This window comes from Mixophyes fleayi, chromosome 1 (genome assembly GCF_038048845.1).
Source record: "Mixophyes fleayi isolate aMixFle1 chromosome 1, aMixFle1.hap1, whole genome shotgun sequence".
Classification (NCBI taxonomy): Eukaryota; Metazoa; Chordata; class Amphibia; order Anura; family Limnodynastidae; genus Mixophyes; species Mixophyes fleayi.
Window position 1 is genome coordinate 44132234 of NC_134402.1, and position 14334 is coordinate 44146567.

A 14334-nucleotide genomic window follows, 5' to 3' on the forward strand; every position below is an offset into this window, starting at 1 on the left:
TAAACAAAAAAAAAACCCAAACAACAAAATTTAGAATTGAAAAGGAAAACTGGGGAGGTAGATTTTGTAAAACCAATTTAACGATATACCGCATTGGGTATATACACCTGTTATACACCTGTCTTTATGCAGTGAATTAAATTATATTCTCATAAAGGGGAATATGTTTTGTTTCATCATTTTATATATTGTTAGGAGATATCTGGTGTTATCTATTATATCAGAATTATTTCCTATTGGAGACTTACCTGTATTACAATAATAAGCTTTATTTCACAAATATATATATCGTAAGGAGACATCTTTCATTGTCTTTTTGGCTTATCAGTGAAGATAGACTATATGTCTCTGACCAATATCCACACAAGCAGGGAAGACAGAGTTACTCATTGGCTATCACCAGTGCCAATCTTGCTATACCCGATCTCGTTGCTAATAAACGTTTCCAGGGATGTCATCATTGATAGGCTGAGTTTACTGTTTAAATGGGCAATTGGACAGCTGCCTCGGTTTGTCTGTGAAAAAGCATTAGCAAAACGCGCGTTAGGCGATCGGTCATGCACACTGCAGTCTCTACAATGCACTGATCTTATATGGTCAAATGAGAACTATTAAGACGAGTTATTTGGTTAATCTTGTTCAAAACTATATGAGATCGGGCTTAATAGCTTATATTTAGGGGCTTTAAATCACACACTGTACGGAGCTGAAAAAATAATAAAAATACCAGTGCTGTAGATCATTGCTAACGGAGTTAGTCTTACATATTATCAGCACCTATAAATGTGTATAGCAAGCCACATTACAACAAGCAACTTGTTTAGCAGCCTATTGATAAGCTATTATCAGCACCTAGTGTGTTTAAGCTCAAAGGAATAATACATTGAAGCACTCCTAGCCTAAATGTTCAAATTATATAATTATTAAAGGCTAACAAGTGAACTTGACTATACTTTTTGCCCAGCTGGATCTCATTAGAATTAACACATTAACTTATTTATCATACTTTATAATTCTGCAGCGGCGTGATGTAACTGCTATTTTACCAGTTCTCATTAAGGTTTTCTATTCATTTCATTTTTAAGTATTTCACTAATTACTTGTTTTTACTACTAGGATAATACATTCCTTGTTTATTACAATGTTTTAATGCATATCAATAAAGGTTATATAGTAATTCTATATTATCCAGAGAGTGCCCCGGTTACACATTTTCCCTTTCTTCCTTTTGTATGACACATATTTTGCAAAAAAAAAGTCAGAGCTATTTACGGAGTAGTAATTGATATAGTCTGCTTAAAATTATTCTTCATTTTTCTGCTCCTTATGTTAACAGGTTCGGGAATCTGTGATAAACCGGTTCCTGATGGCAAAACATCATTTTATTCTTTCCGACTTAGTTGTTGAAGAGGACATCCCTAGTCTCGGGTAAGACGTGTTTGTGATATACTTAAATAGATATATAAGATCAGTTGAGAAAGCACGTTCTAAGGCCAAATAAGTTGGGACATTACGTTACCAGAATTTTAAATTGTTTGTGTATTTTATTGATTCATATTTATATTCTTCTTTGTTGCATTTTTGTTTTTCTACTAGCTAAACTCCAGGTTGTTGCTCTCGCTATTCTGCCATCAACAGATCCGTAAATCTCTTATCACCAATATAATAGGTGATGTTAAATTATATCTAACCTGTTTTATCTAATTTGGGATGAAACATAGTCATTTATGGTTTAATAGTGCAGTCCTTATTTTCTTTTAATACATATTAGGACAGGTTGTTCTTCAGAACAGCGCAACCATGGGATTTGCCAGAAAATCTCAGCTGATTTTTATTCTCTTTCATGGCTTATATGGCTGCAAGCAAAAATCATCTGAGAAATTACCGTAGTAATGATAATAACGCACAGGGGCATATTCAATTCACCACGGAGTGCCCTCCCGAAAAGCTCGTGAAGGCACTGTGACATCACAGATTTCTCTTCGAGCCCCATAGGGGTGCAGGAGAGATCCGCAATGTTGATGTACCAGAAAACGTGCGCAGCCGCTATTTGAATAAGCATCTCCCCTTTTATTTTATTTTTTTATTTGCTCCGACGTCTGTTTCACTTGAATTGTTCACTACTTCACAATGGTTTATGCATTGTGTTCTAATTTTCACAGTAATCATTTGTTTGCACTTTCTATCACAAGGAAGGAGAGCATGCAATAGAAGTATTTTTTTTTTCTCTAGTTAAATATCTACAGTATGGAACCACCTATAGTGATAGTTAATTGAGGTTTACCAACCCATGTGTCTTGATTTCATTAATCAAATTCCACTTGTTAAAATTCGAATGTCACTTCTCATTTTCAGCCATCAAGTCATATATTTAATAATCATCCTACGTCCATTACATCCTAATGGATGTAATCTTGCTAAATCTTCAACTAAAACTGACACCCGAATGAACAACATTGTACATGATGATGTACTAGACTCATTGCATATGATTGGTGATTTGATACATTGACTGCTTAGTAGCAGAGGAAAGTGATTCTTCTAAAGAGATTTCTATAGAGTTTTTGTGTTACTGATAATATTTTTGTAGTCGTTTCTCCAAAATTGTCCATGTGTTGTATTGATTCATATTTATACTCTTCTTCTGCTCTGCCTTTCTCACTAAGTTCTGGTGGCAACGGGTATGTCGTCCATCATTCTTCTGGTTCCTACTCAATACACTGGCAATGAACCAAGTGTCTGTCCTGAACCTTTTGTACACATCTTTAATTGTTTACATTGATGGCTACCCATATACGTACATACTCAATCCATACCTTGGTTGGTTGCCCATGTATTTTACATGAATGTACACAAAACACTTTCCATAAAGTTGAAATACTAACCTTATATATCACTGCCAGGGTTAACATAACACCGATGTTATTTCTTCTGAGCCTGTGAGATAGCCGTTTAGTGCTATCTCGTTGATTTATATACAGATGGGGCTACTGATATCTCAGTGGTGTAAAATAAAAATAGTTATATGTAGTTTATTTATTTGATCATATATTTGATGGAAATTTCTTTCAAATAAACTAATTAATAATGTTACATTTCACCCAAAAATTTAATTTCTTCTTCTTTAATGTCAATGTCACTAAGCGGCTCCTTATTACTTATTTTCAACAACTTTATGGTAATGTTTTGTACCATAGTCCTAATAGTATCAGTACCAGAGTCCTCATAGAAGTCTTTGGAAAATGGTAGGAAGAAGTTGTCATTCATGAAATCAAGTCTTACCCAACACTACAAAACATTATCAAACATATTGGACATACACAGATAACTTTGTGATATCATCGCGTTATTCACACTTAGAGACACCATCACTTCACAAATAAAATTATCCTGCTGTTGATTATAAGGTCATTTGCAGTCACTGTAGGATTGTGGACCGCACGTCAACACGGAAAACTGTGACGTTATAAAGGCAAATCTATAGGACCTAAAACCTTGAGGTGCTAACTATATAAACAGTAGTAAATAGTAATTATTACACATACAAGTATTTACATATTACATTGTTATAAATGAGTAGGGATGTTAGAAATTAGAAAAGAGTAAAGAACAATGTACATTATTGGGGCATATCTTTATTTGTTTTATTGAATTAATTATGAAGATTGCAAAAATACATTATTTTTTATCATATGCACTATAAACACATTTATCACATATAATCTACAGTAAATGATAGCAGTATTAAAGTTATTTATAATATATCTATGTAACAACATTGCAGTTGCTGCTCTTTTTGCCTGTTGGGATTTGTATGACCTACAACATGTACCGTTAATTGAATTCTACAATTCCGATCCATCTCTTGAAGACTTCATTGAGGACTGTTGCATAGTTAGACATGTAGCAGAGCTCTTCTAGGTAAAAAGATCATAGCTGAAGTGCGTTGTGTTTAATGTCTCAGTATCCTGGGAATGGGCCTCTTCAAGTTGGCTGAGCCCAAGCGTCCACTGAAGCCAAGGAGGAAAGTAAGGAAGAAGGTTACGGCTCAGAATCTGTCCGATGGGGACATTAAGGTCCTGGTGAACGTTATCCGTGCTTATGACATTCCAGTTAGAAAACCAACATCCAGGTAAGAGAACCACATATTAGCTTTTGAACTAAAAATATTATAATCTTTATTATATTTTCCACTCTTCAGCCTATCAGCTGGTGCTATTACCATTTATGAAGATGTTTATGATATAGAAGTGAGATCTGTTCTCTATATATCATCTGCCATCAGTGTACTGTGTATGGACCTCGGTATCAATGATGTACAGAGCAGTTATATTTCTGCACACAATATATCACTTTTACGCTTTAGTTTTCTCCATAATAACAGACCAGTAACAAGAACAGTTAGGTGGAAGCAGCCAAAGGGGAATAAACAGGCACCACATTTAATTATATCATCATCACCATTTGTTTATAGGTTATATCCTAAAAGGGAGAATGCACACTCCTAGAATTACAGTCAACATGTGTAATGGAAGCAGATGGGCTAATAGGGACTAGGGACAAACCACACTACCAATGAGAATATGTGAGTTCAAATTAACCAGTCAGATGAGTCACAAAATGATACTACAAGCATCGTGTGATATTAATATAAAGCTATAACAAATGTTGGTTCAACCTTCCATACATGTAATTCTTAGATAGATGTCACATAAAATAAAGCACAGAAGATACCTTTACTTTTAGACTGCTGTCATCGCTGCTGAATATCGTTCTTCTCATTTGCATAGAATGGAGAACACTTGGAAAAAAACAACCAAACCTAAAAGGGAAATTATTATTAACATTTATATAGCGCCAGCATATTCTGTAGCACTTTACAATTGGGAACAAACTCAGTAATAAAAATGTTGGTAGTTGTTGAGGTACTAGTTTTAAAATATTAACTCATACTGTACTCATACAGATAAAGGGAATATAAGCAGGTGCTCAAATATCACAGTAATAATAAGAATAGTCATCATCATCATCGTTTATAAGGCGCCACAGATTCCATAGAGCCAGACAGTCTGCATATAGACGAATGAATACTATATAATAAGTACATGAGGGATTAGGTAGGCAATCATTAAAAGATGGGTTTTGAGGGAGCGGAGTGTATGAGGAATTTTAGGTTGGGGTAGAGTCTGGTGGGATGAGGTAAGAAGTTTCAGAGGGTGGGGAGCAGCACGGGAGAAGTCTAGTAGACGGGAGTGAGTGATGGTTATAAGAGGGAAGAAGAGTCAGGTCAGAGGCGGAGTGGACAAGCTGGGGTTTGATACATGACAAGCTCAGAGATGTATGGAGGGGAAGCATTAGTGACCGCTTTGTAGGTTAGGGTGAGCAGCTTGAATTGAGTTCTGGTGGAAATGGGGAGCCAGTGAAGGGATTTACATAGTGGAGCAGCAGATGAGGAGCTGCAGTAGAGGTCTAACCAATATCTATTCAAAGTTCATTCAAAAGCAGCACTGAACCTTCTAAATAGGTAAATTACTGACCTGCTAGTTCATTCCTTGTCTCCAAATCCTGGTCCTGGTTGAAAGCTCCCCTTGTATCCTGGCCCATCAGGTGAGGCGACTCCAATATATAACGCTGATTTACAGGGTTCTATTGCATAGTTTCCAATGGCCCCTAATATTCAGGAACAGTCTTAGATTTTAAAGCTTTGTCCCTCTAAATGTTCCTGATTTTCAGTATTAATCAACTAAAATACAGTAAAAATACAATAAAAGTCCTTTGATGATAGATGCATAACTTATCATATTGTCTTATTCTCCAGGCTTTAAAAGTTAGTTATTTTTTAAATGAAGTACAGTACAAAGTATTGTCACATACCATAAATATGACATAATGTGGGTTGAATTGTACAATGTTGGATGTTATTGCATCGCACAGACCACGCGGTGATGCTCTGGCTCAGCAGCACTGTCTCCCTGTTAAACGTTTTAAAATATTTGCAATTGTGTATTTATTGTGATCTAATACACCAAGCTTGGTAACACCACCATCCCCCTGCATGTCTTAAGGTACTAGTAATAGACTGTGTTACCCCTTGACTGGGAAATAAGAGAGAGACTGATGTGGAATTTCCAGGCCTGGTTTTGTGGAAAGGCCAACAACGGCCTCACAGGGTCTTCAGGCTGACCTTGTATCATCATGTAGTTGCTTTATTTATGTATGCCTCTGAGCATAAAATCAGCAATTATTTAATTACTAATACAATACATGTATTTCTTTTTACACATGATGCTGAAGCCATCATCAGTATCACCATTTATTTATATAGCGCCACTAATTCCGCAGCGCTGTGCAGAGAACTCGCTCACTTCAGTCCATGCCCCATTTGAGCTTACAGTCTAAATCCCCTAACACACACACACACACACACACACACAGACCGAAACAAACTAGGGTCAATTTGTTAGCAGCCAATTAACCTACCAGTATGTTTTTGGAGTGTGGGAGGAAACCGGAGCACCCGGAGGAAACCCACGCAAACATGGGGCGAACATACAAACTCCACACAGATAAGGCCATGGTCAGGAATCAAACTCATGACTTCAGTGCTGTGAGGCAAATGTCGTAACCACTAAGCCACCGTGCTGCCCAGGCCCCCTAGGGCAATCATCGACTGCCAGGGTCGCAGTCTATGATTGCCCTATGGGGCCTGGACATTCCTTTCTATATCAGGTTCCCAGTTGATTTCCATCCCCAGTAAGATACTATCTAAGCCAGGATTAATATTGCTGGTGACCTATGTCAAGCCCAATAGGTGAAGCTTACTGTCCTCCAGGGCTACCAGCACTACTACATCTGTTTGTCACATTAAGTCATAACTGCTCTGTGATTTCCCAGGGTAATTCAGTTTTTCCGCCTATGACTTTGTTTTATTAAGAGTGATGATTTCCCATGAATTCAGACTTGTGTACTAACAAAATTAGTAGGAAAATATTTCCGTACCTGTTGGATCTGGTACTGTAGAGGATACATGAGGGGGCAGTGATAGACTGAAAACATCATGTCACGGTGGGGCTGTCTTACAGGTCATGTCTGTTTTTTCCTTTTGTCTTGTATAGATTGTAGAGTATTTCCTTGGGGGTTTACTGACTGGAAGTGAGCAGGAAATGAGAATATTGAATGTTGCAGTTATTTTCTTTTACCTGGATTCTATCCAGTGCATCAAAGTTCACACAAAGGCCCCATGTTTTAGTGATTGTTGTGTTTGTGGCATACACTAGTGACAGCAGGAGATTGGAAGCCTCTGAGTGGGGGCTGGTTAGGAGGTTTATATGTGCAGGTGACCTGTTTTATATCATAGAAAAAGATTAGGCAATGGCTTGGGTTAGCTAAGAAAAGAAAATCATGTTTATCAATATTTTAATATTTACTTTTTAAGACAAAAAAAGACAATTAGCAAAATGTGACAGATCAAGTAGTCAAATTAATTTCATAAGCATACATTTTAATTTTACATGTATAAATGTCTGTCTGTCTATACCACTGTTTCCCAAACCCAGTCCTCAGGGACCCCTAACAGTGCAGGTTTTCCTGGTCACAGGTGATATAATTAGCACCACCTGTGCAGAGCCATAACGAGGGTGGTGCGGCCAGTGCGACCGCTCAGGACGCAAGGCCGAGGGAGCGCACGGCCGCCCGCTAATTGCCCCAATCTCACCACCCCTGGAATTTATTAAGAGAAAAGAACTATGAAAAATAACGCCGGCTCCCTGTCACTGCAGCATCACTGATGATGTCATGATGCTGTCAGTGCAGAAGAGCCAACACTGCGGGAAGCTGAGAACAGACCTTAAGTAAGTGAGGGGGAGGGGGATCTGTCGGCTCCGTTAGTTGTTCTCTCCCTAAGCACTCGTCTGTTATATCACATGCTGTGTGTTAGCAGCTCTCTGCCTCCAGGACTGCCCCTCCCAGCATCCCCAGCTCCTCCTGACAGCCCTGCGTTCCACCAACACTCTCACACGCCGACCTGTCGCCTCTGCTCCTGATAACTATGACTCCAGTGTCCCTCCCACCTCTCGATGCACTGTACGGTACAGAGCCCCCATCATTGACCTTTCCTTGCCCTGCATAGCCGTTCCCTCTGTTTCTATCCAGATATGTTTCCCTTCCTCCTGATTCCTGACACCTGTCAATTCTGACTCCTGAACCCCCCAAATACAGCTGTAACCTCTGCACCCTCTCCACCACTACTGCAGGTATCCATCATCTTCCTTATATCTTTTATATAGACCACCCCCTAATTTCATGTAGCTGATACCTGCCCCCTTTCCCTCCACCATAAACACAGAATATTTCACACACTGACCTGCAGTAAGGGGAGCCCTAACCTCTTCCCTGTCTCACAGCCACCAAATCCCAAGCAGGTGGGTGATTATCTCTTCTGTATCATTGTTATGCTGTCATCAGGATATGATGTTATAGGAATGCTCTCAGTATAGTATGGAGGTCATAGGAATGCTTTCTGTATAGTATGGCGGTCATAGGAATGCTTTCTGTATAGTATGGTGGTCATAGGAATGCTTTCTGTATAGTATGGCGGTAATAGGAATGCTTTCTGAGTAGTATGGAGGTCACAGGAATGCTCTCTGTATAGTATGGCGGTCATAGGAATGGTCTCTGTATAGTATGGAGGTCACAGGATTGCTCTCTGTATAGTATGGCGGTCATAGGAATGGTCTCTGTATAGTATGGAGGTCACAGGATTGCTCTCTGTATAGTATGGTGGTCACAGGAATGCTCTCTGTATAGTATGGTGGTCACAGGAATGCTCTCTGTATAGTATGGTGGTCACAGGAATGCTCTCTGTATAGTATGGTGGTCATAGGAATGCTCTCTGTATAGTATGGTGGTCACAGGAATGCTCTCTGTATTGTATGGTGGTCATAGGAATGCTCTCTGTATAGTATGGTGGTCATAGGAATGCTCTCTGTATGGTATGGAGGTCACAGGAATGCTCTCTGTATAGTATGGAGGTCACAGGAATGCTCTCTGTATGGTATGGAGGTCACAGGAATGCTCTCTGTATTGTATGGTGGTCATAGGAATGCTCTCTGTATGGTATGACGGTCATAGGAATGCTCTTTGTATGGTATGTAGCAGCACCGCATAATTGAGGGCGGGCGGCCCTAGGCGATCGCACCGCCAGCATTTATTTCTAAATTATTACTGGGTCCCCCGCTTCAGTGCCGCCCTCCAGAGCCCGGCGCCCTAAGCAACTGCCTAACCTTGCCTAATGGGAGCGCCGGGCCTGTATGGCGGTCATAGGAATGCTCTCTGTATTGTATGGTGGTCATAGGAATGCTCTCTGTATAGTATGGTGGTCACAGGAATGATCTCTGTATTGTATGGTGGTCATAGGAATGCTCTCTGTATGGTATGGAGGTCACAGGAATGCCCTCTGTATAGTATGGCGGCTCTTTATATTGTATGTGTGTGTGTACATGTGTGTGTAAATCATATATATATATATATATATATATATATATATATATATATATATATATATATATATAATTATTAATTTCGTGTGATGGTGATAAGGGGGCACAATGTGATAAAGATGGCTCCATGGCACGGTGTGATAAAGGAGAAACTGTGATGGAGGGCACAGTGGGATGAAGGGGCAGTGTGATACAGATGGTACCGTTACATTTATGTTTTAATTTGTTTCAGTGAGTTTTATTTCAAAAACCAATTCATTTTTTATACAGCTAGCATGTGACAGCTGCATTTAATGTACTTTGATTCTATGGAGGCTTATTACATAAAGATCCTTACAAAGCCAGACCGTGAAGAATGGGGAGGGAAGGGGTTTCAGTGCGGTCTAGAACTTGTAAAGAGCTAGCCACGCCCCCACAGTAGGTTGACCACGCCCACTTGACTATTGACACTCCCACTTAGATGGGGGGCGCCGGTGCCCTGTCTCGCCCAGGGCACTAAAATGTCTAGTTACGGCACTACACCTGTGGATCTGTTACAATGTGTCAGTCAGTAATGAATACACCTGTGCTCCAGCAAGGAGATATGGAAAACCTGCACTGTTAGGGCTCCCTGAGGACTGGGGTTGGGAAACAATGGTCTATACAATAAAATAAGATTCAAGGAGACGGCAGAATGTGAAATATTAAGGAGATTTCAATGGAATAATAAAAATGTTATTTTCTAGCAAAGCAAAACGGCCATCCAAATCGACAAGGTCATTTAGTGAGATGTTCACAACGTCTGCATCACCTCAAAGACAGTCCCAGTCACCAGAGTGGAGCATTAATCAGGTACAAGGATAAGATGCCATTTATGTGTTACTAACATCATTGTGTTTTAATGTAAGTAATGGTATGAATGTGAAAATCTATTGTTTATTGCTGCAGAAGAGTGTCTCATGTGGCATGGAGGGCTGGAACACCCAAGCCCTTGTTATAGATTTTATCTTAGTGGTACATTGCGTCCCCTGTGCCTTAATATGGTTACGTAACTTCAATTTATTTTAATACTCTTCAGTGACTTTTAATAGAACTATAATTTACAGTTAGGGTTATATCTTATTTGTTATGTTATTTGTATTTGTCCATCTTCTGTTTTCCCCAATTATTTCATTATATTTTGTGTCTTTTCAGGTGTTGGTCCGGCCATTTGTAGAAGTTTCGTTTCAGCGTACAGTATGTCAGACCTCAACAGCTGATGGGCCTAACCCAAACTGGAATGAAGAACTGGAACTGCCATTTAGGTAAACAGACACTAAGGAGGGAATTCAATTGTCCACAGTGTGCCGCCGAATGTCAGGATGTGAGCACATTTCCAGATACTACGGTACCCAAACATAACTTGTTTCCCTGCGCACCTTTATGAGGTGCAGAGAAAAATCGAAGAGTGCTTTGCGACCGTTCCGGAAGGACTCCGTGGCACAGCGTGGACCATTGATTTTCCCCCAAAGACAGTGAAATGAATGCTACAAATGGAAATGTTCCGCGACACCAATACAACCAGCAAATATTGTGAAACTTTATTTTTGCATTTGAGAACATCTTACAGATAACTGTGTATTTTCAACAAATTTTTATCCTGCTCTGAAATGTTTGGTTTCCAAAGCAAAAGTTATTGTAACTTCTAGGTTTGTTTGGTGCAGTTCTTTAGTGGTTCTTTGACTCCCTACATCTGCTGTACGTACTGTAATATGTGTGGGGGTTTTTTGTTGAAGAAAACAGAATAGTTTTGCTACTGGCTATCAAAAGTTCTTAGTGACCACCTCTCAGAAACTCCATATAAACATTTTTTTTACACTTTTTATTGTGGTATATAGGGACAAGCATGTTTTTGGGAAATATATGTTGCCTGATTTAAAGTTGAACACAAGTCCAACTTTCAGACGCAAAATTCCGCTTTGTTTCACAGCTCATGCAAATAAAGCTTGTGAATTTTCTGAGCTGTGCTGGTGAGAAATACAACAGGGGCTCTAGCTGCTATACACAGGCCATGGGGTAAATGTATTAATGTCCGGATTCTTCAACTCCAGCGTGTTCAGTGTCTTCGGCGATTAAATTTAAATCGGCGCTGCATTGTAAAGGGAACCTTCCGCTTTAAATTTAATCGCCGAAGAATCGCCGGAGTTGAAGAATCCGGACATTGATACATTTACACCCATGTCTTTTTTTTGCCATAACATGACAAAATTAGTTCTAGAAACACAGCCTGTGATATTTATGTATTCTAACTCTGTTCCTGGTGTTCTAGGGCTCCTAACGGTGATTACAGCACAGCTAGTTTGCAGTCTGTAAAAGATGATGTCTTTATCAATGTGTTTGATGAAGTTTGCTTTGATGTTTTAGAGGTAAGGATTTAATGTTTTTCCATGGAAACCTTACCTGTAGCACCACAACTTTAATTTGTGGGTTTACATAAATACTAATAGATGTATCAATACTTGTTTCAGGATGATCGAGAGAGAGGAAGTGGATACCATACCCGAGTGGAGAGACACTGGCTGGGTTCCATCAGAATTCCGTTTACTACAATCTATTTCCAGGCCAGGGTAGGTGCAGTCACATAGGCGTAGGATCTGGACAATAGAGAGAAAATGAGAGAGAGTTTTGATGAATCATGGCAAGAGGGAGGACATATATAAAATCATAATCCTGTAGAATGAGATTTGTCTTCTTCAGGGGATTAAATAATGATAAGGGAAGGGACCAGGGTATACAATTGCTAAACTGTGGGTTGGAAAAAGTGGAGATGTTGCCTATAGCAACCAATCAGTTTCTAGCTGTCATTTTGTAGAAAGCACTAAATAAATGAGAACTAGAATCTTATTGGTTGCTATATGCAACACCTCCACTTTTTCAAACCTGCAGTTTAGTAAATAGATCCCCAGAAGTGTTCATGGTTTTGCTAAATACATTTGGAAAAAGCTAAGGCTGAGCAAAGAACACATTGTACTGTATTGATTAGTCCTTCATATCATTTATGATCTATGGTTAACATTTTGGGTAGGTCCACATTTAAGAGCTTGGCTAATGTTAGAATTAGGCCATACTTGAGGTTTATATACTTTTTAATTTTGCTTGAAAACAACAATATCTTAGATCCTTTATCAAGAAACGTACTTAAAAGAGGAGACTCTGGCCTCTGAAACCAGGGATCAGTAGTTTTCCTATAACACCAGTTGACTGAGGTAGGAGTTCTTCAAGGACCTATGCTATGCAAACTCTCTTACTAGGTCTAATAGATAGTGGACCCTCTGTTACGTTGAACCCAGTGCAGATGTCCCTTTCTGCCTTCTGTAATACACTGGCTGTGATGAGAGTAAGACTATGCAGTGCAGGAGAACATAGACCAGAGGTCAGTAGTTTGTCCCACCTAGTACATTTCTTATTCCTAATTCCTGACTTTCAGATTGATGGGACATTCCTGATTGACATTCCCTCTGTGCTTCTGGGCTACAGCAAACATCATAATCTGGGAAACGATGGGGGCTACGAATCGGTGCGGAGCCTGAGCCAAGGCTCTTTTCTGACCCTCTTTATCACCATTGAACCTCAGCTAGTGCCTGGAGAACCCATCAGAGAAAAGGTATTGATGGTTTTAGAATAATGTATGTATTCACTATATTCACATTACTATATACATAAAGAATTCATGTTATCACTTTAGTACTCATTATTAACATTGGAGTACGTAAATAAATAACATATCTCCTACTGTAGTTTATTGGAATATCAGAAGTTATATAGGTATATGGCCAACATTAAATCTACTATTTTTCTCTTTCATCCGGTCTGGAGGACACTGCTTACCATGGGTTGTGGAGGGGAGTTTGGGAGTTGGCACCTAACTAGTTAACTTTAGTACTGCTGACAAACCCCTCCCCTCTACAATCCCCCTGCCTCTTCCTGTCCAGTTTTTTTTAGGTGCCCTGGAGTTTGGGCAGCATTTTTTAGTACTTAGGGTAAATTTAAGAAATTTTATTTTTTTTCTTTTATTTTTTACTTTTTTTCAGGTGGCAGTGCTGGAGTGTGTTCTATTATAGAGAACACACTCACAGCTTGGCAGCGCAGGCATTCCCCTGTCAGCTGAGAGCCAGCGGCTCTCACTGACAGGGACCAAGAAGTACAAGGACAAAGGGTGCCTGATTGAAAGGAGTGACAAGCGGTCTCAAGGACCGCTGCACTCCTCCAGCCTCCCCGTTAACCGGCGCTGCCATTATAGGCATAGAGCGCCGGTTATCGGATAGAAAAAAACGGCAGCGGCCATCTTGGATGTCGGCAGCAACGCTGAAGGAGAGGGGGCTATACCAAGATCCCCCCCTCATACATAGGAGGGGGGCGTCGGATATCTCCGCTGCGGAGACCTCTGTCCTAGAGGTCTCCACTACTCTGCCACATTTGGACAAGTTTTTTTTTTGAAAAAAAAAAAATAGCGGCAAAACGGAAGGAGGGGGAGCTAAAACATAGAGTTCCCCCCTCCCTACAGACAAGAGAGAGATGGTCTTTCCCAAGTCTTCTGGCGCCAGCAGAAGCCCGGGAAGAGGAACAGAGCTGAGGAGGAAGCACAGGACTGCTGTTGGACTTCTCCCCTTGGTGGCCCTTGGGCTAAGTATCACCTTAAATTACACACATACCTGATGTTGTAATACTGGGCTAGCAGGTTTACACTATAGTCTCCTACTAGCCATAGATATTTATGGTGTTTACAATTTTCAAGTACAACTTTTAAAAATATATCAGTTGAATACTTGGTATTTTCTCTGTTCATTACATACTTTACTCTCTCTCTCTCTCTCTCTCT

General features: G+C 39.8%; 1 protein-coding gene across 4 annotated transcripts in view; it reads left to right on the forward strand.

The window, feature by feature from the left end:
* Positions 1 to 14334, forward strand: part of CC2D2A (coiled-coil and C2 domain containing 2A) — an 83951-nt gene that overhangs the window by 52569 nt on the left and 17048 nt on the right. For 2 of the 4 annotated variants that reach the window (XM_075194678.1, XM_075194677.1), the window contains 8 exons: positions 1337 to 1428; positions 2667 to 2681; positions 3965 to 4132; positions 10223 to 10328; positions 10671 to 10780; positions 11785 to 11881; positions 11984 to 12082; positions 12943 to 13119. In XM_075194678.1, coding sequence (XP_075050779.1) covers positions 1337 to 1428; positions 2667 to 2681; positions 3965 to 4132; positions 10223 to 10328; positions 10671 to 10780; positions 11785 to 11881; positions 11984 to 12082; positions 12943 to 13119 — 864 coding nt within the window. The remainder of the gene's footprint in view (positions 1 to 1336; positions 1429 to 2666; positions 2682 to 3964; positions 4133 to 10222; positions 10329 to 10670; positions 10781 to 11784; positions 11882 to 11983; positions 12083 to 12942; positions 13120 to 14334) is intronic. The other 2 variants (XM_075194679.1, XM_075194680.1) reach the window with 1 other exon arrangement.